Genomic DNA, 27975 nt, shown 5'->3' with positions numbered 1-27975 from the left:
CACTTATATCTATAGGGTACATGACTGGGGAGGTGAGGTGATTTGATAATGTCACAGTGATATCACTTATATCTATAGTAATAATACAGGGACATGACTGGGGAAGTGAGGGGTTCTGATAATGTCACAGGGACATCACCTATATCTATAGTAATAATACAGGGACATGACTGGGGAGGTGAGGGTGTCTGGGAGTGTCACAGTGACATCATTTATATCTATAGTAATAATACAGGGACATGACTGGGGAGGTCAGGGGATCTGGGATTGTCACAGTGACATCACTTATATCTGTAGTGATAATACAGGGACATGACTGGGGAGGTGAGGGGATCTGAGAGTGTCACAGTGACATCACTTATATCTGTAGTGATAATACAGGGACATGACTGGGGAGGTGGGGGGAGTTGATAATGTCACAGGGACATCACCTATATCTATAGTAATAATACAGGGACATTGCAGAAGGGAAAGAAACCACCCTCAGGTGATTCTCTCCAGGCGCTGATTGGGGAGGTTCTGCACAGCAGCTAAAAACCAAGAGGTTGCTCAGACCTCATAAAAATAGGCAACAACAATAAAATTCTAGCGCTAAGTGGTCATATATGAGATGAGCAGATTAATACACAAACAATTTATTTAAAAGTTCACTAAAACATCCATGGAGTAAACAATAACAAAGTGTTAATAAACCCTAGAAAAGGGTATGTGACATATCTCCCGGACTCAATTTGATAAAAAAGGTGGAGGAGGTGATAGGACCTGTTCCTATAGTATAGTCCCCTTCTGTATCCAAATGTAACAACAGAAAAGTCTTTTGTTAGCAATAGTTACCACAGGTTGTCAAGGAATATTAAGCGGCTCTGCATCCCACAATGTTGCAGTTCCTTGGTATGGTGGTAAAAGTGGATTCCTCAATTCAGATGGTTTGCCTCCAACAAAGGTGCATGAGGTTCCGTGTGGGGGCCTGGTCCAGGTCCTCTGTCTCCAGATAGTTGTAAGTCAAGGGAGTGAAGTGGGAGAGCAGCTCACACCAACGCGTTTCGTTGTGTTCACACAACTTTTTCAAGGTGCTAACTGTGCTGTAAGTAAGGGTTTATATACCCAACAAATATGGCTGCTCATTTGCATAATTGATTGTGATCAACCAGCTCATCTCAAAATATGACCAATTAATAACAAACATATATATCTCCAGTAAACCATATGATAATACACTTATAAGGTACCAAAAATTAGTTTAATAATGTGTTTATTCACATGTATAATGGTCACATGACCGCTTGGGGAAATTCCACTTAAAAGGTTATATCTAAAACATGGAGTAATATCCCAGTGTTTATAATCTATAGGCTTTCACTAAGGTCTAATCCCAGACCACACTTTTATAATAACCACACTAGGGTCTGCATCCCCTCACCTGGGGCCGTTGTTCTGTTTATACAGGCAATGGTGACGCGATCGGATCCCATCCCGTCGCGTCATCCATCCCCGTCCGGCCGCATCAGATGACGCGGTCGGACCCATTGCGTCGCGTCATTCTCGTACGCCTAGGCGCGCGTATCCTGACGCGATACACACACATTTTGGTTGTCGGGGCAACGCGTCTTAACATGTGTTGCTTTGTCCCGTCACAATTTATATCACTCAGTGGCGTCCCCGCGATTCTGCCAACCACTGTGCCAACCATAATAGGGTCGCATTCAAAATATAAATAGTTTGCACATAATAATAACATTCAAATCCGCTCGTAATGCATTCGCATATCATTGTTATGCACTTATATCAGAATCTAAACACTGTATATATGCAAATAAACATATAGACTAAAACAAAGATTATTATTATATATTTGAATATGGAATGAAACATATTGGTCAGAAAAAGTGATGAGTGCTAAGTGATAATTATTAATATTTATTCCTAACACTACCATCTAGCATCTGATCAATATTCCCAATATCCCTAGGCAGATGGTTCATATGGACACAGCATATATAGCTCTTCAATATGTCATATTTCTATAATGAGAATTCTCTTTATGGATATCGTGTCATATGTCAATCAGAAATATGCCAACAAATAGATGGAAGGATGTGAGGAAAAAGGGGGGGACGGAAACAAATGAATGACATTAGAAAATGATGATAGTCTTCATAGACACTCCTGCTATGAGATAACAGAGTCTTTATTACACGTCACACATTCTGTATTCTCACTGATTCACTGAAGATAGACATGGACAGGAGTCACAGGACTGAAAGGATAATAACTATCACCCTGGAGATCATCTACCTGCTGACTGGGGAGGTGAGGGGATCTGGGGGTGTCACAGTGACATCACTTATATCTATAGGGTACATGACTGGGGAGGTGAGGGGATTTGATAATGTCACAGTGACATCACTTATATCTATAGTAATAATACAGGGACATGACAGGGGAGGTGAGGGGATCTGATAATGTCACAGGGACATCACCTATATCTATAGTAATAATACAGGGACATGACTGGGGAGGTTGGGGGATCTGGGATTGTCACAGTGACATCATTTATATCTATAGTAATAATACAGGGACATGACTGGGGAGGTCAGGGGATCTGGGATTGTCACAGTGACATCACTTATATCTGTAGTGATAATACAGGGACATGACTGGGGAGGTGGGGGGAGTTGATAATGTCACAGGGACATCACCTATATCTATAGTAATAATACAGGGACATGACTGGGGAGGTGAGGGGATATGGGAGTGTCACAGTGACATCACTTATAGCTATGGTAATAATACAGGGACATGACTGGGGAGGTGAGGGGATATGGGAGTGTCACAGTGACATCACTTATAGCTATGGTAATAATACAGGGACATGACTGGGGAGGTGAGGGGATTTGATAATGTCACAGGGACATCACCTATATCTATACTAATAATACAGGGACATGACTGGGGAGGTGAGGGGATATGATAATGTCACAAGAACATCACCTATATCTATAGTAATAATACAGGGACATTACTGGGGAGGTGAGGATGTCTGGGAGTGTCACAGTGACATCACTTATATCTATAGTAATAATACAGGGACATGACTGGGGAGGTGAGGGGATCTGGGAGTGTCACAGTGACATCACTTATATCTATAGTAATAATACAGGGACATGACCGGGGAAGTAGGGGGATTTGATAATGTCACAGGGACATCACCTATATCTATAGTAATAATACGGGGACATGACTGGGGAGGTGAGGGGATCTGGGAGTGTCACAGTGACATCACATATCTATAGTAATAATACAGGGACATGACCGGGGAGGTAAGGGGATTTGATAATGTCACAGGGACATCACCTATATCTATAGTAATAATACAGGGACATGACTGGGGAGGTCGGGGGATCTGGGAGTGTCACTGACATCACTTATAGCTATAGTAATAATACAGGGACATGACTGGGGAGGTGAGGGGATCTGGGATTGTCACAGTGACCACTTATATCTGTATTAATAATACAGGGACATAACTGGGGAGGTGATGGTGTCTTGGATTGTCACAGTGACATCACTTATATGTATAGTAATAATACAGGGACATGACTGGGAAGGTGAGGGGATCTGGGAGTGTCACCGTGACATCACTTAAATCTATAGTAATAGTAAGGGGACATGACTGGAGAGGTGAGGGGATCTGGGAGTGTCATAGTGTCATCATTTATATCTGTATTAATAATACAGGGACATGACTGGGGGGTGAGGGGATCTGGAAGCATCACAGTGACATCACTTATATCTATAGTAATAATACAGGGACATGACTGGGGAGGTGAGGGGATCTGGGAGTTTATACAATGATGTTTGATGTCTCCCCAATTTCACAGGATTGCACAGTAGTGAAGAAGACATACAGTGAGCGTGAGACACCCAGCAGCCGTCCCCGTGTTTCAGAAGGACTGAGAAGGACCCACAGTCTCATCACGGTGCCTCCACCTCACTCACTGATACATGAGAGACACAATGACCAGAAGATCCTGGAACTCACCAACAAGATCATTCAACTGCTGACTGGAGAGGTGACTGCTGGGAATGGGGCATTATATAGTAACGCTAGGGGACGTGTCTGGGTGATGACTGCAGAGGTGACTGCTGGGAATGGGGCATTATACAGTAACACCAGGGGACGTGTCTGGGTGATGACTGGAGAGATGACTGCTGGGAATGAGGCATTATACAGTAACACCAGGGGACGTGTCTGGGTGATGACTGGAGAGGTGACTGCTGGGAATGGGACATTATACAGTGACACCAGGGGACGTGTCTGGGTGATGACTGTATCACTGTGTGTGTCAGGTGCCTATAAGGTGTCAGGATGTCACTGTCTATGTCTCCATGCAGGAGGGGGAGTATATAGAGGAACACAGGGGTCAGTACAAGGACGTGATGATGGAGAATCACCGGCCCCTCACATCACTGGGTAAGAAGAGACTGTCATGTATTGTACAGGGGAGAGCAGGTATGGGGTCCCCTATATACACACATCATCTGATAATCACATATATACACTGTACTCAGTCACTGTGTGTCTACTACAGATGGACCCAGTAACAGAGATACCCCAGAGAGATGTCCCCGTCCTCTGTATTCCCAGGATTGTACAGAGGAGAATCACAGGATCCCACAGGAGGATCAGGTAGGTGGGATTTTGGGTCTCACCAATATACCAAAGTGACTGTCACTATATGATCTGTGGAGGAGCTGTGTGTATATTATACACTGATATTATACTATTTACTAGCAATGATATTAGAGTTTTTTATGTTACGGATTATTTATGGATTATTTAGGATGAAGATCTGACTAATATTAAGGTAGAAGATATAGAGGGAGAAGAAGAGACGTGTGTGAGTTATATGAAGGCAGAAGATACAGAGGGAGAAGAAGAGACGTATGTGACTGATATGAAGGCAGAAGATATAGAGGGAGAAGAAGAAGAGACGTATGTGACTGATATAAAGGCAGAAGATATAGAGGGAGAAGAAGAGACGTGTGTGACTGATATGAAGGCAGAAGATACAGAGGGAGAAGAAGAGACGTATGTGACTATTATGAAGGCAGAAGATGCAGAGGGAGAAGATGATACGTATGTGACTGATATGAAGGCAGAAGATACAGAGGGAGAAGAAGAGACGTATGTGACTATTATGAAGGCAGAAGATACAGAGGGAGAAGAAGAGACGTATGTGACTGATATGAAGTTAGAAGATACAGAGGGAGAAGAAGAGACGTATGTGACTGTTATAAAGGCAGAAGATATAGAGGGAGAAGAAGAGACGTATGTGAGGGGTGATCAGCAGCGTAAGGAGGAGGAAGTCCCTACAGATATCCGCACAGGTGAGTAATAAACACTTATTACAGAAAAGAGTCACATATTCTCCTTGCTTATTTACTACAACAATCTGTTATAGTAACATAGTTTCTGAGATTGAAAAAAGACAATTTGTCCATCGAGTTCAACCTGTTAGTGATCTCCTACACGGAAATATTTTTAAGATTAATTCTAGCTGTGGTGAATGTTTAGCCGTAAACTAAAATAATAAGTTTTTTTTATTACTACAGTATATGATTTACCCACCATAACCCTGTATAGTCTTATCCATTAGGAATTTTTCTAGCCCATTCTTAAAAGTAATGACAGAGTCCGCTGTTACTACTCTCTCAGGCTGGAAATTCCAAATACGTATTGTCCTTACTGTGAAGAGACCTTTCTGTCTCTGTGTGCGACATCTCCTCTCCCTCCAACCTTAGTAGCTGTCCACGTGTCCTTTTTGATGATCTTACCAAAAACAAATCCCCCGCAAGCTTTGTGTATAGACACCTTATATATTTGTAAATGTTAATCATATCCCCTTTTAGTCTCCTCTTTTCCAGTGTAAACATGTCTAGTCTTGCAAGCCTTTCCTCATATTCTAGAGTCTCCATGCCCTTTATCAATTTGGTCGCCCGTCTCTCAACTTTTTCTAGTTCCAGGATATCCTTTTTGTAGTATGGTGCCCAAAATTGTGCACAGTAGTCGAGATGTGGCCTCACTAGTGATTTATATAACGGGAGTATAACACTCTCATCCCTTGCATCAATTCCCTGCTTTATGCATGCTAATACTTTGTTTGTCTTCTTTGCTGCAGTCCTACTTTGGACACTACTGCTAAGTTTGTTATCTATATGAACACCTAAATCTTTTTCCAGTACAGAATCCCCTAGTTATTCCCCATTTAGTGTGTAGGTAGTGTTCTTGTTCTTGCTACCGAAGTGCGTTACCTCACATTTGTCTATGTTGAACCTCATTCTCCATTTTAAAGCCCATGTTTCCAGTTTAAATAAGTCGTTCTGTAGAGACTTGGCATCCTCCGCCAAATTTATAACCTTACACAATTTGGTATCATCCGAAAAAATTGACACTATGCTCTCTAGACCTGCTTCTAGATCATGTTTGAATATGTTGACCAATAGTGGTCCAAGTACAGACCCTTGTGGCACACCACTAAGTACCTCAGTCCAAATCGAAAACGTACCATTTACCACAATGCGCTGCTCCCTTTTATCCAACCAACTTCTAACCCAAGTGCATATTGTGCTCCTTAGTCCAAGTTCTCTTAATTTATAAATAAGCCTCATGTGAGGTACTGTATTGAAAGCTTTAGCAAAATCTAAAAAGATTACATCCACCTCCTTACCCTGATTAAGGTTCGCACTAACTGTTTCATAAAAGCCTAGTAAGTTTGTTTGACATGATCTATCCTTCACAAATCCATGTTGGTTCCTATTAATAACCTTATTGGTTTCAAGGAACTCCTGTATTCTATCCCTTAAAAGGGTCTGGGACTCAGGGTCGACAGCACAAAGGTCGACACACTTTAGGTCGACACCAATTGGTCGACACACATTAGGTCGACAGGGTCAAAAGGTCGACAGGGTCAAAAGGTCGACAGGAACAAGGTCGACATGGAAAAAGGTCGACATGAGTTTTTTATGTTTTTTTGGTGTCGTTTTCTTCGTAGAGTGACCGGGAACCCGAATTAGTGCACCGCGTCCCCTCGCATGGCTCGCTTCGCTCGCCATGCTTCGGGCATGGTGCCTTCGCTCCGCTACCGCTTCGCTCGGCACACTTTACCGTTCCAATCGTAGTCCACGTGGATCGTTAAGTATGAAAAGGTTCAAAAAAAGAATAAAATCATGAAAAACTCATGTCGACCTTTTTCCATGTCGACCTTGTTCCTGTCGACCTTTTGACCCTGTCGACCTTTTGACCCTGTCGGCCTAATGTGTGTCGACCAATTGGTGTCGACCTAAAGTGTGTCGACCTTTGTGCTGTCGACCTGGAGTCCGGATACCCCTTAAAATACCTTCCAGTACTTTCCCTACTATAGATGTAATACTAACTGGTCTATAGTTACCCGGCTCAGATATGCTTCGCATTTTACATATCGGCACTACTTCCGCTATACGCCAGTCTTTGGGGACCATGCCTAATATAAGTGCGTCATTGAAAATCAAATATAAGGGTCTTGCTATTTCAGAGTGTAGCTCCATGAGAACCCTTGGGTGAATTCCATTGGGACCAGGTGACTTATTAATCTTAATTTTTTAAAATCGGTTATAGACTACCTCCTCATTTAAATAAGCACTGAGGTTATACGTCGATCCCGCCATCTCTTGTGAATACTGATGAGAATAACTCAATAATTCTTCCGCTATGTCTATGTCATGTTTGAGTAGGACGCCCAAATTGCCTTTTAAAGGGCCTATACTCTTTCTTTAATCTTTTGCTGTTGATGTATTTCAAAAACGTTTCTATTTCATCCACTAGGGGTCACTGGAGTACTCTTGAGATATGGGCGGTGTGATAGCAGGGATAGGCACATTTAAATATTTAAATGTGTAACCCTCCTTGCCCTCCATACTCCCAAGATGCCTCATTGTTTTTTATGTGCCTCATGGGATAGTACATCCTGGACTTAGGCTCCAGACTTTCAATTTAAAAAAACATTTTGTAGTGAAGGGTCTCCGGATAACATTGCGGCCTGCAGACCGTCGCCCCGCCCCCCCTCACTGATCCCCACAAGGCACAGTCACAGCCGCGCCAATGAGTGGGCGGTCAGCTCACGCTGCAGCAGCTCTGGGTGTTGGGTAGGTTTTTTAGTGAGGGGCCTCCGGATAACATTGCGGTCACAGCCACGGCAGCGGTCAGCTCACGCTTCAGCAATGGGGATGTATATATAATATCCATCTCCATCTGCCAGTATGCACTGGGTTATACCTGTGGGGGATATATACACATACACAGATACATACATATATATATATATATATATATGTATGTATTAGATGTATATACATATATAGAGTTATACACACACATATATATATATATATATATATATATATATATATATAATTAGATGCCCCAGTCCAGCTATTTCTAAAAGTATAATAGGTGGTTGTAGTAAGTGTATTTGTGTGCTTACATAACTAAGGGCACAACAGGCTATTAAAAAGCCTAAGATGAGGTGTGTGTGTGTGTGTGTAATATATATATATATATATATAAAGACCAATGATGTTCGGCACTCCACCTCACTGAAAAACACAACACGCTCCAGTGCCCGACCTGGACACACCATATATGCAAGCAAGCCAGCTGGATGGCACTCACGGAGACTGGATATATTCAACAAACAGACAGCTGAAGCTGGTGGGCAGTCAACGTTTCAGAATTTTACTTCTGAAAAAAGAAGTAAAATTCTGAAACGTTGACTGCCCACCAGCTTCAGCTGTCTGTTTGTTGAATATATCCAGTCTCCGTGAGTGCCATCCAGCTGGCTTGCTTGCATATATATATATATATATATGTGTGTAAGTGTTTAACATAACGTGCTGTGGATGCCATTTTATACTTCCCGTCTCTTGCTGCAGGAATGTGGTCAGCCTCCATCACACGGCCACTGGAGGATGCCAACGTGTGGTGCACTCAAGCACACCTAAATCATTTTTTTTATTTATATACTTTGTGTATGCATAATAACTGGAACAGCATCCACTTGCACAGTGTGTCTTCTACATACGGGTCCAAATAAGGACCTCTGCCCTGATCCTCTTTGAGCGGTGATGGCTGATTTGAAGTCACATTCGTCCGCTGCACGGAAATAATGTGAGGCGATAAGTCTGTTTCACAGTAACACCGTCTGAGCAGCTACAGCGCTCAGGCTATTTCTGGAACTGTGCAGGGTTTACGGACAGATACGGAGGGCTCACAGATCAGACGATCATGTGAACAAGCTCCTCCCAGCGAAACGCGCGTCACTTCCGGTCCGGCACCCGACCTCCGGGACCTCGGCAACGGGGCTCCGACAGGCGGACTCCTTCCAGCACACGCCGCAGCACACGCCGCAAGTATATCACCGCTCCCCGCAGCGTACTCCAGCCTCCCGGGTCAGCTTTCTCCCTGTGTGCGCAGCGCAATCACAAGGGAGAAGCTGCCCCCATTCTGTGCATACAGCACGGATCGTTTCCTTGGCAACACCAATGCCGGAAACATTACTTACCTGACGTTTCCCTGCCCATTTTTCACATCTATACAGGGTATTCACCCATTGCAGGGTAATCGTTCTTCCAGCTGCCAATCAGTGCGAATAATAAACCCCTGGTTATTGTGCACAGATTTATGACACTTATCTAATGCAGGGAATCTAATTGTCAGCTGTCATTTTATTGGTGTAGTGTTCAATTACTACACCAATTAAACATTCTTATCATTAACTCCACCAATACAGTCAGGCATTTATTCCTGACCTCAGGGATTACGGCTGCAGGAGAGCTCTCACCCTTTTACTTCTTGAGCAGTGCTAATCTATAGATATTCTGTACTTAGTAATTGTGATTATTGTATCTCTTCAACTATTTAGAATATCAGCTGCTCTCATGTTGTATGTGCTGGTTCTAATGTTGAATTTCTCAAAAAACAACACATGTTGAGAATTGAGTCAGCATCTCTGTAGTATTCCCAGCTATCTGTTATTTATAACAACTTTATACAAATATTTGTATGTTTCAATGATAGAAGTCAGCTGCTCTTTGCAGCCTATGGAGTTTATCTCAAAACAAATTGTATCTGTCCGCATTTTTGGTTACAGTGTCAACTAGATACAAATTTTTGTATCTCTCAGTTATAGAAGTTGGCTGCTTCCTGCAGCTTATGTGATCCACCTATAACAATTGTATCTGTCTGCATTGAGACATAGTGCTGCCTAGATATTCTCAAGCAGTATCCTATGCCCAACTGTTTATATGTTTGAACAGCTAGCTGCTTTTGCAGTCCTAGTGGTATATTCTAAGGGTATTGTCATATTGTCACACGGTACCTTTCAGTGATACAATTGTATCTGTCTGCATTGAGACTTAGTGCTGCCTAGGCATCCGCACGCAATATCCTATGCCAAACTGTATATGTGATTTAACAGTTAGCTGCTTTTGCAGCCCTAGTGGTATACTCTAATGGTATTGTCATATTTTTACACGGTACCGTTTAGTGATATAAGTCAACTATTACTTGCAGCCCATGTGATCTACCCCAAAACAATTGCATCTGTCTGCATTGTGTTATTGTGACAACTAAATACAAATATTTTCATCTATCAGTGGTATAAGTCAGCTGCTTCTTTGCAATTTATGTGGTTTACCTAAATAACAATTGTATCTGCCTGCATTGAGACACAGTGTTACCTTGACACACATTTCTATGCAACACCGACAACCTAATATTCCTGATCACGGAACCACAGTTTGCTAAGAGTGGCAGCCATTTTCTATGCTGAGAGGCATTTACCTCGTTTCCTACAGTCATACCATGCTGGACCTGCCCGATCTCGTCTGATCTTGGAAGCCAAGCAGCACTGGGCCCGGTCAGTACCAGAGAGGGAGACCTTCTGGGAATACTGGGTACTGTAGGCCTAATAGGTTACATACCTTCCCTTGATCAGCAAAACGCATTCGCAAGCTTATATTGCAGAATACGCATTACAGCTGACCACTCAAACAGGAGTCCGGTGATATAAAAGCTGGTCCTTTCTTGTGTCTCTCACATGAAACATACATGTGTATATCTAATCATAAACCGATAGAGATAACAAGAATTTCTATTTTCGCACAGGACAAATGTCTAACAATAATACTCGCTTAAAATTCAGTGGGTGCATAGACAAACTCTCTGTCACCCATTTTTAAACAAGCGAGTGACATATCATTATATCGTCTTTCACACATGCTATTTAATACTTGTTTTAACCTATTTTTCTGATTCATGCAGCGATGTTTTTTCGCATATGGCTAATTTCTTAATATAATTAATATATTTACTTTATCATATTTTTTTCGTCTGTAGAACATATTAAAAGTTAAGTTTTAATGCTTTATACATAATCCATGGCTTCATAATTTCATCATCCAGTTAATTTAATAAAGTGTGCCCCAGAGAGACATACCAAACAGCCTTCTTTTTTGCTTCTTTTGCAAAACAACCCATTACAGTTCTTTCTGAAACAATGTCCGGGAGCACCGCCAACCCTGCCCTGCCCTAAAAGCCTTTTAGGCAAAATTGGCAGCATTATGTTGGTCTAAATTCTAATTCTAATTCTTTATCTCAATAATAATATACTTGTCAATTAATGTACAATTTGGTCCAGTGCAGATTCCAAAAAAACCCACCCAGTAGGGTTTACAAACAGCCATGTATTGTACATTTCATAAATGTAGTCATCAGGTGTCTCATAATTACCGGTTTCTTCTGTGTTGTTTTCTGACGAGTCAATGTCAATCCTGAATATATCAGGAAAGAGATGAGGTTTTCTTAAATCCAAATAAACGCTTTTCTGTGCAAAGCGATTCTGTTTCACTAGCCTTTCCCACGATGATAACTAACTGGTAAATGTTGCCACCAGTGGACTAGTTACAAAACTTTCACATAAGTTAACTATTCCAGTCCCACCTGCAACGACATTTGTAGACCAGTTGCATCGTAAGCTGAGGGCCCTGCTAAAGTCCCTTTATAATGCAGCAGGAGTGTTGCTTAGACTTGTTTTAGTTGTAGTTTGGGTTAGTATAGCTGTAGTTGCGTGGGCGACACAGCTCAAGTTAGGCCTACAATAGGGTCGTTCCTCAGAGTGAGGCGTTGGTGGTATAATGGTGAGCATAGCTGCCTTCCAAGCAGTTGACCTGGGTTCGCTTCCTGACCAACGCAACTAACTTTTCCACCTTTTCACTTAAAAACGATCACATTTGCGAATCAATAGAGTGTTTGACTACGGCATCTATGGATGTTGGTCACGTAAGTTCTCGGATTTCAGCCTTTATTATTGTGTCCATCGGGCACTTTGGTTACGGTCTTGGCAGGCCGAGGCTGATTCGAAATTAGGAATAGAGGTGTTGCCTAATGCGGCCAATCTGTTAGTTAGTCCTTTTTGGGACAAATTTCATTTATCAGGCTACTTGGGTTATGTCTGTTTCAGTGACGTGCCTCCCTGGTCTGTTTCTGCTGCAGGGTACACTGGGCTCCACAAGGATATACATAGGGGTGTAGAGTAGGATCTTGATCCGAGGCACCAACAGGCTGTAAAGCTTTGACCGTTTCCAGAATGCATAGCGCCGCCTCCTCTATAACCCCACCTCCCTGCAGAGGATCTCAGTTTTGTAGTTGGTGCCGCAGATAGCAGGCACATAACAGAGGGGCTGCTCCAGGCAGCCCTAAGAAGAGCTTTTTTGAAGAAAAAGTGAAGACTACAAGGACTGCAGCGGTGTGTAAATGTCAGAGACATTCACTGCTGCAGCTCCAGCTCTACCCAGCGGCGCTGTACACTCCTGAGCCCTGGTTGCCAGGTAACTACAGCAGGAGGCTCCAGTTTTCTTCATGGTCAGGCACACACGACGGGGGCTCTCCGGGATCACGTGGCCGCGCTTCGGGAGGTGGTGAGTGGGTCCCGCTTGCGGGACCCGTACTTTATCGCAATCTCGCGCGGTCAGTGGGAGGCGGGCCGCGCGCGCTGGCGGTGGACAGTGTGGCAGTACAGGCGATCCCACTAGATCACCAGGGTATGGGTGCAGGTCAGGTTTTCTCTCTAAACCATTTTAATAGTAGCCCATAATACCCGGTGGTTTTACCAGCAGGGGGATAAGGCTTAGACCTGAAGACCCTCCCCCAGCCCCAGGGAGCCATTTCCCGCAAATGTTCCCGCCCTGGAGCTGCATATCTGTCTCTCCCTCACTCCCTGTCAGTGTCTGGGTGCCATTTCACTCAGTTTCACTGTTCCTGGGACTGCTTGGGCAAATCCTCCTGTATAAAGCCGCCTGGTTGTCAGTGCTGTGACTTTACATGACACTTAAGTATTCTACCTGCCTTTTTAGACAGTGCTAGTTAAGAAAGAGTGCATTTAGTCAGGGTTATCTTACCCTGTGATATACATCCAGTTCTTACTGTGCAGTGTTATATCTATTGACTACATAGCTATATATAAGCTAGTCCAGTGCAGTATTATTGTTAGTCACAGTTTGTACAATGCAGAGGTTATTACTATCTGTGTGTGCATTAGCTGGCTGAGTGGTGTCCATTTTGTGTCTCTCACTCAACTTGCTATCCCTATATTCTATAACCTGAGGGGGCTTGGTGCGTCAGGTTTTATATTTATATAGGATTTTCACAAAGATATACTTTAATACGTATTTTTCTCTGTGATTTTAGTCACCATATCTCTCCTTTACCTCTGCTAGTGCTGACTAGCGCAGGGGTTTGGGTACGAGGTATTGTGCTGCTGCCAGTTGTATTGTGTTACCTGATACTGCAAGTTGTATCATGTCTTCTTCTGAGGGTAATGGTTCTGGGGCTGAACACACTGCCGGTGTTGCTGAAGCCACAGATCCCTATGAGGAGAATATAGCAGCTGTGCGCTCTGGTTCTGGGGGCTCCTTGCCCCCCAGTGGGACTGTGGCAACGGAGGTACATACTGACCCACCGTGGGCCGCTTTTTCCACGCTTCTACATACGCTAGTTAATAAACTAACACCCACTGTGGGACCCCCTATGCCAGTACAACCGTATGTGGTCCCTGCAGCTTACCCACCATGGGCGGACGATTTATCTACTCAATTGAAGAAGTTGAACCAGTCCCTGACTACTAAAAAGTCTGACCCGCGCTCGCCTAAGACCAAGGGGTCCTCTAAGCGAGTTCTTGTCTCCTCACAATCCACTGCTGTCACTGACACCTCGTCTGAGGAAGACGGCACTTACACTGACCCCACAGATTCTGACACAGATACTGCTGATGGGGAGGGTAGTTCACGTGGATGTTCCTGATCTTTTGGACACTATTAAGTTGATTTTACAGATTACGGATGATCCTGAGCCATCCGTCCCTCCTAAGAACCAGATAGGTTCAAGCGTCAGAAGATGGTTAAACAAGTTTTACCTCACTCTGACCACCTAGTGGATATACGTCAAGAACCCTGGGAAAACCCGGGTAAGAAGTTTGTGTCTCAAAAGAAGATGCTGGCTCGCTATCCCCTCGCACCAGAGCTGTCTAAAAATTGGGAAACGCCTCCTCCAGTAGACTCACATGTGGCTAGGATGGTGGTTTCCTCAGCTCTACCTGTCACTACCGTCACGTCTCTAAAAGAGCCTACGGATAAACGTGTGGAGGGTTGTCTGAAAGCGATTTACACCCTCTTGGGTGCTGCCCAAAGGCCCACTATTGCAGCTACATGGGCTGCAGAGGCTATTGAAGCATGGGCCTTGGAGTTAGAAGCTGAAATCTCTTCTGACCATGCTAGACAATGCTTGTCATATATTGTCACAGCTTCTCACTATATTAAAGAGGCGGCTTCTGATGCCGGTATCCTAGCAGCCAAGGCCTCTACTACCTCAGTCCTGGCTCGCCGGATATTGTGGCTGAGATCCTGGTGGGGGCCGGCTTCTAGGGTATACTCAGGAATGGTTGAAGACCACTTTAGATGCCTGGGTACGGGAAGTCCTCAATCGAGGTTACGCCATAGCCTTCAAAAACGAACCCCTCATCGATTTTGCCGGACATACGTCCCGTTGGACCAGACAAAGGCAAACACTCTACATTCGGTGGTACAGACCCTCCTGGATACAGGAGTCGTAGTACAGGTGCCTCTTGCACAGAGGGGCCAGGGGTACTATTCTCTGCTGTTTCTAGTCCCGAAACCGAATGGGTCCTCCCGGCCCATTATCAACCTCAAGGCATTGAACAGGTTTGTGAATGTTTCCAAGCTCTGTATGGAAACCCTACTCTCTATAGTTCTGGCCTTGGAACCTGGGGACTACATGGTCTCCCTGGATATACAGGATGCTTACCTGCATATTCTTATATCAGCGTCACATCAGCAATACCTGAGGTTTGCGATTGGCAACCTTCATTACCAGTTTCGGGCGTTACCTTTTGGTTTAACTACGGCTCCGCGAGTCTTCACCAAAGTCATGGCGGTGGTGACGGTGGTACTCCGCCGTCAAGGGGTCAGGATACTGCTGTCTCTGGACGACTTGTTAATCCTGGCAAATTCCCCAGAACTTCTCCTACGTCATCTGGATATGACGGTCCTGTTTCTACAAGCCCACGGGTGGCTCATCAGCTGGAAGAAATCCTCCCTGGTTCCTGCTCAGAGCATGGTGCACCTGGGGGCGCTATTGGACACTCACAACCAGAGGTTCTTCTTGTCTCAGGAGAAAGTCCTGAAGCTTCAGGACAGGATTCGTTGCTTCCTTTCTCGTCTGCAAGTGTCGATACATTCGGCGATGCAGGTGCTGGGCCTCATGGTCTCAGCATTCGACATGGTGGAGTATGCTCAATTCCATTCTCGCCCCCTCCAGAAGCTAATTCTAGCCAAGTGGGACGGCCTGCCTCACCGGATCAGGTCTCACATGATCTCATTGACTCCGGAGGTTTGTCTGTCGCTGCTCTGGTGGCTCCAGGACCAACAATTGTGCAGGGGCCGTTCTTCTGGATATCCAACTGGGTGCTGTTAACGACGGATGCCAGTCTAAGAGGTTGGGGTGCGGTGCTGGAGCAACACTCCCTTCAGGGTCGGTGGACCAAGGAGGAGTCTCTCCTCTCAATCAACATTCTGGAATTGCGGGCAGTCTTCAATGCATTGAACCTGGCCCAGCATTTAATTCAGAACCGTCTTATTCAAGTACAGTCGGACAACGCCACCACAGTGGCTTACATAAATCATCAAGGCGGCACTTGAAGCCGATTGGCAATGAAGGAAGTCTCACGGATTCTACATTGGGCGGAACGCTATCTACCGGCCATATCGGCAATATTCATTCCGGGAGTCCTGAACTGGGAAGCGGACTTTCTCAGTTGTCAGGACGTACATGCCAGCAAGTGGGGCCTCCATCCAGAAGTGTTTCAACTCCTAGTGGAAAAGTGGGGCCTTCCAGACGTAGATATGATGGCGTCTCAACACAATCACAAGGTTTCGGTCTTCGGAGCAAGGACAAGGGATCCTCAAGCAGCATTCGTGGATGCGCTGGCGGTGCCGTGCAGGTTTCGGCTGCCGTACGTGTTCCCTCCGGTGTCACTCCTGCCCAGGGTAATTCGGAAGTTCAAGCAAGAAAAAGGAATTCTGCTTCCCATAGCTCCGGCGTGGCCCAGACTGCACTGGTTCTCAGACCTGCAAGGCCTATCGTCAGAGTGTCCAATTCTACTTCCACAACGCCCAGACCTGCTCGTTCAGGGCCCCTGTGTCTACCAGGACCTAGCCCTGTCTTTGACGGCGTGGCTCTTGAAGCTTCCATCTTAAGGGATAAAGGGTTTTCTGAGGCAGTCATTCAAACTTCTTCAGCAGGGCCTGGACTTAGGCCTGCGTCTGGCCTCCCTCAAGGTTCAAATATCTGCCTTGTCGGTGTAGTTTCAGAGAAAAATTGCGACCTTACCTGATGTGCATACCTTTACTCAGGGTGTGTTGCGTATCCAACCTCCCTATGTCTCGCCTGTGGCTCCTTGGGACTTGTCTGTGGTTTTGGAGTAGTTACAAGAGTCTCCGTTTGAACCTCTTGGTTCGTCTGATCTTAAGTGGCTTTCCCTTAAGGTGGTGTTTCTGCTGGCTATTGCCTCAGCTAGAAGAGTGTCGCATCCGGCCTGGATCCCTGGGTACAGGGTATTGTGTCCCAGGGGTACAGACTGGAATTTCAAGAGCTTCCACATCACAGATTCTTCAAACCAGGCTTACCAGTTTTGCTGACAGAAATGGATATCCTACAGGAAACCATTCAAAAATTGGAAAGGGCAAATGTCATTGTTCCGGTTCCACTTCATCTGGAAAGCAAGGGTTACTATTCAAACCTATATGTGGTACCGAAATTGGATGGTTCGGTCAGACCAATTTTGAACCTGAAGTTGTTAAACCCATATTTAAGGGAATTCAATTTTAAGATGGAGTCTCTGAGAGTGGTGATCTCAGGTCTGGAGGAGGGGGAATTCTTGGTATCCCTGGATATCAAAGATGCATACCTTCACATTCCAATCTGGTCGCCTCACCAGTTATCTATGATTTGCACTGCTGGACTGTCATTATCAGTTCTATGCACTGCCATTCGGCCTCTCCACAGCACCGAGGGTGTTCACCAAGGTGATGGCAGAGATGATGGTGCTACTCGGCAGACGGGGAGTGAACATAATTCCATATCTGGACGATCTGCTGATAAAGGCGTCGTCCAGAGAGTTTGTTTCAGTCCATTGCTCTCACGACTCGACTTCTCACGGATCATGGATGGATCCTGAATCTTCCAAAGTCACATTTGGAGCCGACAAGGAGATTGTCTTTCCTGGGGATGATCCCCAACACGTAAGTGCAGAGGGTGTTTCTACCGGTGGAGAAGGCGTTGGTGATACAAACAATGGTCTGGGATGTCTTGAAGCCTGCCCAGGTGTCGGTTCATCAGTGCATTCGCCTTCTGGGAAAGATGGTTGCCTCCTACGAGGTTCTGCAGTACGAAAGATTTCATGCGCGGTCCTTCCAACTGGATATCCTGGACAAGTGGTCGGGAGCTCACCGGCACAGGCACCAGAGAATACGGCTGTCACCAAAAGCCAGGATTTCGCTCCTATGGTGGCTACAAATGCCTCACCTTCTCGAAGGCCGCAGTTTCGGGATTCACAACTGGATCCTTCTAACCACGGATGCAAGTCTCAGAGGTTGGAGTGCTGTCATCCAAGGGGAAACCTTCCAAGGAAGGTGGTCAAGTCTGGAATCCATTCTTCCAATAAACATTCTGGAACTCAGAGCCGTATACAACGGTCTTCTACAAGTGGCACATCTTCTACAAGATCAAGTCATTCAGGTGCAGTCGGACAATGTAACGATGGTGGCATATGTAAACTAAAGAGCAGGGCTGCAATGTCGGAGGTAACGAGGATCCTCCTTTGGGTGAAAAAGCACGCAGTGGTGCTGTCATCAATCTTCATTCCGGGAGTGGACTACTGGGAAGCGGACTTCCTCAGCAGACACGATCTCCATCCGGGAGAGTGGGGCCTCCATCCAGAGGTGTTCACGGAGGTAACAAATCTTTGGGGTGTACCTCAAATAGACATGATGGCCTCCCGCCTCAACAAGGAGCTTTGGAGGTACTGTTCCAGGTTGCAGGATTCACAGGCAGTGGCGGTGGACGCCCTGGTAACTCCGTGGGTGTTCAAGTCTGTGTACAAGTTCCCACCATTTCCACTCATCCCAAAAATTCAAAAACTCATAAAGAAAGCAAGAGTTCAGGCGATCCTCATTGCTCCGGACTGGCCAAGAAGAGCGTGGTAGGCAGATCTTCTGGAGTTACTGCTGGTAGACCCGAGGCCTTTTTTCTCTTCGAGAGGACCTTCTGCAACAGGGACCATTCGCTTATCAAGACTTACCAAGTTTGACGGCATGGAGGTTGAATGCCAGATCTTAGCTCGGAAGTTATTCCTACCCTGATACAGGCTAGGAAAGGAGTAACTTCAAAACATTACCATCGAATTTGGAAAAAGTAAGAAGTCTTGGTTTGAATCCAAGAAGTTTCCTACGGTTTCTCCTCTTCCTGCAAGCAGGGGTGGATGTGGGCTTGCGTCTGGGCCCCATAAAAGTCCAGATTTCAGCCTTGTCCATCTTCTTCCAGAAACAATTGGCTGCCCTCTCTAAGGTTCAGACTTTCTTGAAAGGGGTTCTGCACATCCAACCTCCCTTTGTGCCTCCTACGGCACCTTGGGATCTTAACGTAGTGCCGCAGTTGCTGCAGTCGGATTGGTTCCAGCCTTTACAGGAGGTGGAGGTCAAGTTTCTCACTTGGGAGGCTGTCACACTGTTGGCTTTGGCATCTGCTAGACGTGTGTCAGAATTGGGGGCTTTGTCCTTTAAAAGCCCCTACTTACTTTTCCATGAGGATAGAGCTGAGCTCAGGACGCGTCAGCAGTTCTTCCAAAGGTTGTGTCGGCTTTTCATATCAACCAACCTATTGTGGTGCCAGTGGCTACTGACTCTTCAATTCCCTCAAAGTCCTTGGATGTTGTGAGGGCTTTGAAGATATATGTGAAGAGGACTGCTCGTCACAGAAAGTTGGATGCTCTGTTTGTCCTATATGATCCCCACAAGGTTGGGTGTCCTGCTTCTAAGCAGATGATTTCTTGCTGGATCAGGTTTACTAATCAGCATGCTTATTTTACGGCAGGCTTGCCATGTCCAAAATCTGTTAAGGCCCATTCTACTCATAAGGTGAGTTCTTCCTGGGCGGCTGCCCGGGGTGTCTCGGCTTTACAGCTTTGCTGAGCAGCTACTTGGTCAGGGTCGAACACGTTTACTAAGTTCTACAAGTTCAATACTTTGACCTCTGAGGACTTAAAGTTTGGTCAATAAGTATTGCAGGAGCCTCCGCGCTCTCCCTCCCGTACTGTGAGCTTTGGTACATCCCCATGGTACTAATGTGGACCCCAGCATCCTCTTGGACATAAGAGAAAATAGAATTGTAATTACCTACCGGTAAATCCTTTTCTCATAGTCCGTATAGGCTGCTGGGCGCCCGCCCAGTGCTTAATTTTCCTGCAGTAGTTACTTAGTTCAGTATTGCCTTGTTACTTGGTTAAGTACTGTTGTTCAGCTGTTGCTGAAGTTGTTCAGGCAGGTTAGCCTGGTTTGCCTTGTCTGTGTGAGCTGGCGTGACTCTCACTACTATCTGTGTATTTCCTTCTCGCAAAGTTTGTCCGTCTCCTTGGGCACAGTTTCTAGACATGTGCCTAACTCTATTTAAAATAATACAACTAGAAAAACTCCTATGGAGCTCCCCTAGCTGTGACCGGCTCCTCCGGGCACATTTCCTAAACTGAGTCTGATAGGAGGGGCATAAAGGGAGGAGCCAGCCCACACTCTTAAACTTTAAAGTGCCCATGGCTCCCAAGGGACCCGTCTATACCCCATGGTACTGATGTGGACGCCAGCATCCTTTATGGACTACGAGAAAAGGATTTACCGGTAGGTAATTAAAATCCTATTTTTTTGCAGTCGCATAGTCGCCGCCCATAGGGGAGTGTATTTTCGCTTGCACCGTTTAGACCTGATGGCCCACTGTAAGAAAATGCAGCCTAGCGATCAGGTCTGAATTAGGCTCCCAGATGGTTCCTTGATTAATTGAGTAAGTAGTGATCATTTAGTATTACCCCTAGCAGTTTCACATGAACCATTTGTCCAATTAATCTCTGGATAGTTAAACTCTCCTACTCCTGCTGCCTTTTCGATTTGCTTCAGTAACAATTCCTCATCAGACACATTAATACCAGGTGCCTTGTAGCATATTCCTATTAGTAGCTTTCTAGTTCCCTTTCCCCCACATGTAATTTCTACCCATAAAGTCTCCACAGTATTTACAGTCCCATTGTGAATGTCATCCATTATGTCAGGTTTTAGAAAAGGCTTTACAGAAAGACATACCCCTCCACCGTTTATTTAGTCTGTTTCTCCTGTACAGCGCATACCCCTCCGACTTAACTGTCCCACTAAGTTTCAGTAATACCTATAATATCATACTGTTTGCTGCAAGGACTTCTAGTCCCCCCCTTTTTTTTCCTGTAAGGCTTCTAGCGTTTACATACATACAAGTAAGATAAGTATTTCCCCTTGTGCTAAGAACATCATTTTCTATGTGCGTCATTGGTGATCCGTAATAGTTGTTAATTTGTGTTTTGGTAAAACCCTTTCTGGTTGCTCTTTCCCTCCCCCCTTCTCCACCCCATATAGCTCACTATCTCCATTGTTACTACTCTCACTGCTTGACCCATAATTTCTAGCTAAGCCCTCAACCCAGGCATCTAGTTTAAAATCTCCTCTAACCTTCTAACCATCCTTGCCCCCGGCACTGCAGCCCCCCCTCATTCAGGTGCAATCCATCACGACAAAAAATATGGCGCCTGACTGAGAAGTCTGCCCAGTGTTCCAGGAACACAACCCCTTCTTTCCTACACCAGTCCCTAAGCCACACATTTACGTCCCTTATCCTACACCCCCTGTCAGTACAAACTAAAGTAGGCAATGTAGCTGCCCAATGTGGTAGTTAGGAGCCATCAGCCCCTATTATACTTCTGCTTAACCCCCTCCTCACATCATGTCACTGTGTGTTACCAGCCCAGGGATCTGACAAGTCTCCTCCTCACACTCTCTGGTGTATCTCATACATCAGGAGTCATCAGCCCCTATTATACTTCTGCTCTCCCCCTCACATCATGTCACTGTGTGTTACCAGCCCAGAGATCTGACCAGTCTCCTCCCCACACTCTCTGGTGTATCATATACATCAGGGGACATCAGCCCCTATTATACTCCTACTCTCCCCCTCACATCATGTCACTGTATGTTACCAGCACAGAGATCTGACAAGTCTCTTCCCCACACTCTCTGGTGTATCTCATACATCAGGGGACATCAGCCCCTATTATACTCCTACTCTCCCCCTCACATCATGTCACTGTGTTACCAGCCCAGAGATCTGACCAGTCTCCTCCCCACACTCTCTGGTGTATCTCATACATCAGGAACCATCAGCCCCTATTATACTCCTGCTCTCCCCTAACATCATGTCACTGTGTGTTACCAGCCCAAAGATCTGACCAGTCTCCTCCCCACACTCTCTGGTGTATCTCATACATCAGGAGCCATCAGCCCCTATTATACTCCTGCTCTCCCCCTCACATCATGTCACTGTGTGTTACCAGCCCAGAGATCTGACCAGTCTCCTCCCCACACTCTCTGGTGTATCTCATACATCAGCAGCCATCAGCCCCTATTATATTCCTACTCTCCCCCTCCCATCATGTCACTGTGTGTTACCTGCCCAGAGATCTGACCAGTCCCCTCCCCGCACTCTCTGGTGTATCTCATACATCAGGAGCCATCAGCCCCTATTATACTCCTGCTCCCCCTCACATCATGTCACTGTGTGTTACCAGCCCAGAGATCTGACCAGTCTCCTCACCACACTCTCTGGTGTATCTCATACATCAGGAGCCATCAGCCCCTATTATACTCCTGCTCTCCCCCTCACATCATGTCACTGTGTGTTACCAGCCCAGATATCTGACAAGTCTCCTCCCCACGCTCTCTGGTGTATCTCATACATCAGCAGCCATCATCCCCTATTATACTCCTGCTCTCCCCTTCACATCATGTCACTGTGTGTTACCAGCCCAGAGATCTGACCAGTCTACTCCCCACACTCTCTGGTGTATCTCATACATCAGGAGACATCAGCCCCTATTATACTCCTGCTCTCCCCCTCACATCATATCACTGTGTGTTACCAGCCCAGAGATCTGACCAGTCTTCTTCCCACACACTCTGGTGTATCTCATACATCAGGAGCCATCAGCCCCTATTATACTCCTACTCTCCCCCTCACATCATGTCACTGTATGTTACCAGCACAGAGATCTGACAAGTCTCTTCCCCACACTCTCTGGTGTATCTCATACATCAGGGGACATCAGCCCCTATTATACTCCTACTCTCCCCCTCACATCATGTCACTGTGTTACCAGCCCAGAGATCTGACCAGTCTCCTCCCCACACTCTCTGGTGTATCTCATACATCAGGAACCATCAGCCCCTATTATACTCCTGCTCTCCCCTAACATCATGTCACTGTGTGTTACCAGCCCAAAGATCTGACCAGTCTCCTCCCCACACTCTCTGGTGTATCTCATACATCAGGAGCCATCAGCCCCTATTATACTCCTGCTCTCCCCCTCACATCATGTCACTGTGTGTTACCAGCCCAGAGATCTGACCAGTCTCCTCCCCACACTCTCTGGTGTATCTCATACATGAGGAGCCATCAACACCTATTAGAGTCTTTTTTTTCCTTCCATACATCATGTCACCAGGGATTAAAGTAGAAAAAATGAGACAGAGAGAACTCTATAGAAATGACGGTGTCTTCTTTCAAGCACTCCCAGAGCAAGTTTTATTTTTTTGTTTAAATGTTTATTTTTTTTCCGGGGCAATCACTGGGACTTGCTCTGCCACCCTAGCGATCCCCCCCCCCTCCCCATGGGCTAATGAAATAATTGGATACATGCGCACACCATAGTTTTATATGCAGCAAACGCCAAGCCATGCAGCGATGCATATGCCCGTGTGAATGCTTCATGGGAAAGATGAAACCTCTTACTGGCCAGAGACGCGATTCTGCTCTGGAGGATATTGGTGAATTTTTTTAGCACTAAAACTGGAAGCTTCTCATGAGCAGCCCCAGCCAGTACTGGGGTAACCCTCACACTCTAAAGCCCCTTTTCTCCCTCACCTGTGGCCATGGTATGGGCTAGTGATAATTCATAGCATCCCCAGCCTGTGCTGGGGACATTTATGCTCTTCAGTCTCCTATTCTCATTTACCAGTGACTGTTGTGTGGGCTAGTGATATCTCAGCGCTTGGAGTAGGACCTTCCTGCCCTCTGAAGAGATGACTATGTGGTTGAGGAACACGTTTCACATGGATAAGGGGACTTTTTGGTGATAACGTAGCACTTATTTTACACTATTAGGTTGTGAGGCTGCATTAATCTATGGATCTAAAAGGCTTGGACTATTGCTAATGAGCATTGTTATCTCCCGTAATGCCAGATGACCGCTGCAAAGACTGAGCTTGCTGCATGTTAGAAGATATAATAACCACAACCATGTTCTATGGAAGATCTCCTATTGCAGGAAAGGATGAGATACTGTTCCTGGTTTTGATGGAAGAGATCACTCAGGCCTGATGGTGCAGTCATCATCAGCTTATTCTACCTTGCTATGATTCAATGAAGAGACTTTTGCCCATGGAGTATAGTGAAATATATGAAGATATTTAGTGAGGAATAATACTGTGGCAGGGGAATGAAGGAGCACTAGGCAAGACAGATATTCTTGGCACAGCAGATATATTTGGCCCAGCATATTTACTTGACAAGGCAGATAAACTTGACATGGTATATATACTTTGTAAGGCAGATAAACTTGTCAAGGCAAGCTCACAGGAACACAAGTCCAACACATAGCACAAGTCCAGTACCTAGCAGGAATCATTGATGACGCAGCACTGAATGTTGGGTTCAGGTAGAATAAATAGGTGTCAGGTGTAGTCCATGCTGGTAATGAACAATCAATTACATGACACCTGGCTGCAGAAAAAAAGTAAAAAGAGCAGCACCTCTGAAAAGATCCAGTACTACAGCTCACATGACAGGAGGCTCGGCGGGGAATTATATTTGCGGTAAACACAGCAAAATACAATGTTATGAGGTGAGTGACATTATGATATCATGTGTCATTACTACATTGGTACAATGTCAGAGCAGCTAAATGATCAGCTATTGGCAGACACCAGGAAACAACCTTCCTGACATGTTCTTACTAAGATATTACAATGGGAGGCTACCTTTCAACGTCCCATCTCCATACTTTGGTATTAGGACCAATCAGACACATAATGTTGTTTAGAATTGTTTCATTCTTTCCCTGGGTAAGAACACTTGGACAAGGTCCTTTACTGCTGCATTCTATTTGGTTATTCGGAATATTCGGCTCAAATCTATCAAATCTGGCTGGTTGGAATGAAAATCTGGTAATTAATGGGAGCAAACGACAATCGACCATTACTTTCAAACACTGGAAAATGGACAAAAACTTTCAGACAAAGTGGTTAAATCACGCATTTAATCAATTTATCTGAATTACACTTTTTGTCCTTTATTCCGGTGTTTGAGAGCAAATGGTCAATTGTCATTTGCTGCCATACATTGGCAGACAAATCATTCCAACCTTACAGATTGGACAGATGCTCTTCCATATAATTGTACATTGTAAGTTATATATAAGAGGGAGACATGGCTTAGACGTTTCCAGTTATTATTACACATATGAGACAAAACATTGTCACCTGCTTTATATGTGGTTTCTCCACCATATGCCACCAAAATAGCTCTCATCCACCAAATGATGGACTCTACAGAGCTTCTGAAGGTGTCCTGTGGAGTCTGATACCAGAATGTTGTTATCAGTAGGTCCTATAACTCCTGTAAGTTGTGAGGTGGAGCTGCTGTGGATCGGACTTGCTCCAACACATTCCACAGATGCCTGATTGGGTTGAGATCTGGGAATGTTGAGACCAGGGCAACACCTTAGAATCTTCATGTTCTTCAAACTACTTGATGCAACAGAAAGGCAGATTCTTCAGACCAGGTGTCCTTCCATTGGCACAAGGTCCAGATCTGATGCTCTTATGCCCATTGCTTTTGATGTTGAAAGTGGTTAGCATGGGCACTTGTGAGCCTTGTTCTGTAAAATGCACTGACTCAGTCATCTGGTAATGAACACTCAGGTATTTACACCTTCTCTCATCTTCTGCATTCAACATGTCAACTACTAATTTCTGATGTCAGCTTGATTAACGTCTTATATATGGATGACTTTGCAGACCACCAATGCCATCTTCATTGCAAATTATTTAGCAATGGATTGCAGAGATATCTACGTATATATAGTACGTCAATTGAAGAAGCTCTAATTAAAGGTAGGTTTTGTGGTGACGTGTGGGAAATGGTATCCGGTGATAGACCCATGATCCCTAGGTTTTCCCAGATCTCTTGGGCTCCGTGATCACACAGGATAGGAGAGTACCTTATAACACTGCCTTTATTGAAGAGAAAAACTCATAATATATCACTACCACAAGTGATAGTCAACATATATTTTAACATAGAGTTGAGAATTTACCACCATCAGACCCCTTAACAGTTCCGGCAAAGTCCTCAACCTTCAGTGGCAGTTACTCCACTGTCCAGTCTCTCCCAGCAATATTATTCTGGTGGCACTGTATAAAGCTGCTTTATATATACCTGCTTGCTGGTTCCTTCAGGTCCTCACTAGGTCTCACTCCTGGGGTGCACCAGCTTTACCCACTGCTGTGGATGCTCTAGTCCTCTCCCCAGCCAGGTTCTCCCAACATTTCTCCAGAACTGGGAGATGTCTATCTCTCACCTCCAGCCCAGTGCACAGACTGACCCTCTGTTCCCCATCCCATCACTACACTCCTCTTCCCCTCTGCTGTCTGGGGTATGTGGAGCATGTCCATTGGTTGGGTTGGTGTAAGGGGTGTGTAGGTTGCAGTCCACGTGCTGGGTTGTCACATATATATTTATATCTATTGTTAGGGATTTATATATTGGCCCAACGTCTGCCCATTTGATGCCAATTTGGGGACATTTCACCATAGCCTTTATTGAAAAATTAAACTTGTGGACAAATATTCATATTTCCATATATGTATTTTATTCCCAGGAGATGGATGTAATAGCTGGAATGTCTCAGAAGATCATCTCGTTTTATTGCCAGATGGTGAAGTAGAAAAAAAATCTGTCACCCAAGATTCTCCAGAAGAAACCCATATTGCCCCAGTTATGCATCCCACACATCACGGTGCAAATATATTATCTGATCCGTCTGATCGTGGGGAATGTTCTGATAACCATAATATTTATGCATCTGTTACAGCCCTTACATTAGTTACAGTGTTGCCCTCTACTATAGACGCCAGATATTTTACACAGAACACAAAGCTTATTACCCATCTGCCAGGTGAGAGGCCATTTCCATGTTCTGAGTGTGGGAAATGTTTTAGATATAAATCAAATTTACTTATACATGAGAGAATTCACACAGGTGAGAGGCCATTTACATGTCCTGAGTGTGGGAAATGTTATACTCACAAGTCGGCTCTTGTTACACATTATAGAAGTCACACAGGTGAGAAGCCATATCCATGCTCTGAGTGTGGGAAATGTTTTACAGATAAATCACATCTTGTTACACATCAGAGAAGTCACACAGGTGAGAGGCCATTTTCATGTGCTGAATGTGGGAAATGTTTTACACAGAAATCAATTCTTGTTAGACACCAGAGACGTCACACTGGAGAGAAACCATTTCCATGTCCTGAGTGTGGTAAATGTTTTGCAGTGAAATCATCTATTGTTAGACATATGAGAAATCACACAGGTGAGAAGCCATTTTCATGCTCGGAGTGTGGGAAAGGTTTCACACAGAAATCAGTTCTTGTTATACACGAGAGAAGTCACACAGGTGAGAAACCATTTCCATGTCCTGATTGTGGGAAATGTTTTACACAGAAATCACATTGTGTTATCCATCAGAGACTTCACACCGGTGAGACACCGTTTCCATGTCCTGAGTAAGTGGGGAAACTCAGATGATACCTTGTGTGTTTGGAAGTGAAAATATTTTATCTAAAAAAAATATATATCAGTTAGCATAGTATTTCTCATGTCACTGGCTGTTTATTGACCTAATTATTTTATCAATATAATAAAACATCACAATGAAACCATCAAATTTATAAAATAAA

At 44.9% G+C, this 27975-nt stretch overlaps 1 protein-coding gene and 1 pseudogene across 1 annotated transcript in view; both read left to right on the top strand.

Moving 5' to 3' along the window:
* LOC135056882 (oocyte zinc finger protein XlCOF7.1-like) overlaps positions 1 to 27975 on the top strand; it is a 156868-nt gene extending 128893 nt beyond the window's left edge. Inside the window, exons 7-12 of the mRNA XM_063962625.1 lie at positions 2184 to 2310; positions 3882 to 4073; positions 4396 to 4474; positions 4593 to 4690; positions 4845 to 5391; positions 26892 to 27975. Of these exons, the coding sequence (XP_063818695.1) occupies positions 2184 to 2310; positions 3882 to 4073; positions 4396 to 4474; positions 4593 to 4690; positions 4845 to 5391; positions 26892 to 27805 (1957 nt within the window). The 3' untranslated portion in view covers positions 27806 to 27975. The remainder of the gene's footprint in view (positions 1 to 2183; positions 2311 to 3881; positions 4074 to 4395; positions 4475 to 4592; positions 4691 to 4844; positions 5392 to 26891) is intronic.
* Positions 10886 to 11004, top strand: LOC134893969 (5S ribosomal RNA; annotated as a pseudogene).

This window comes from Pseudophryne corroboree, chromosome 3, assembly GCF_028390025.1.
Source record: "Pseudophryne corroboree isolate aPseCor3 chromosome 3, aPseCor3.hap2, whole genome shotgun sequence".
Classification (NCBI taxonomy): domain Eukaryota; kingdom Metazoa; phylum Chordata; class Amphibia; order Anura; family Myobatrachidae; genus Pseudophryne; species Pseudophryne corroboree.
The sequence above is the reverse complement of the archived record's forward strand: the minus strand, read 5'-3'. Positions and strand labels throughout refer to the sequence as shown.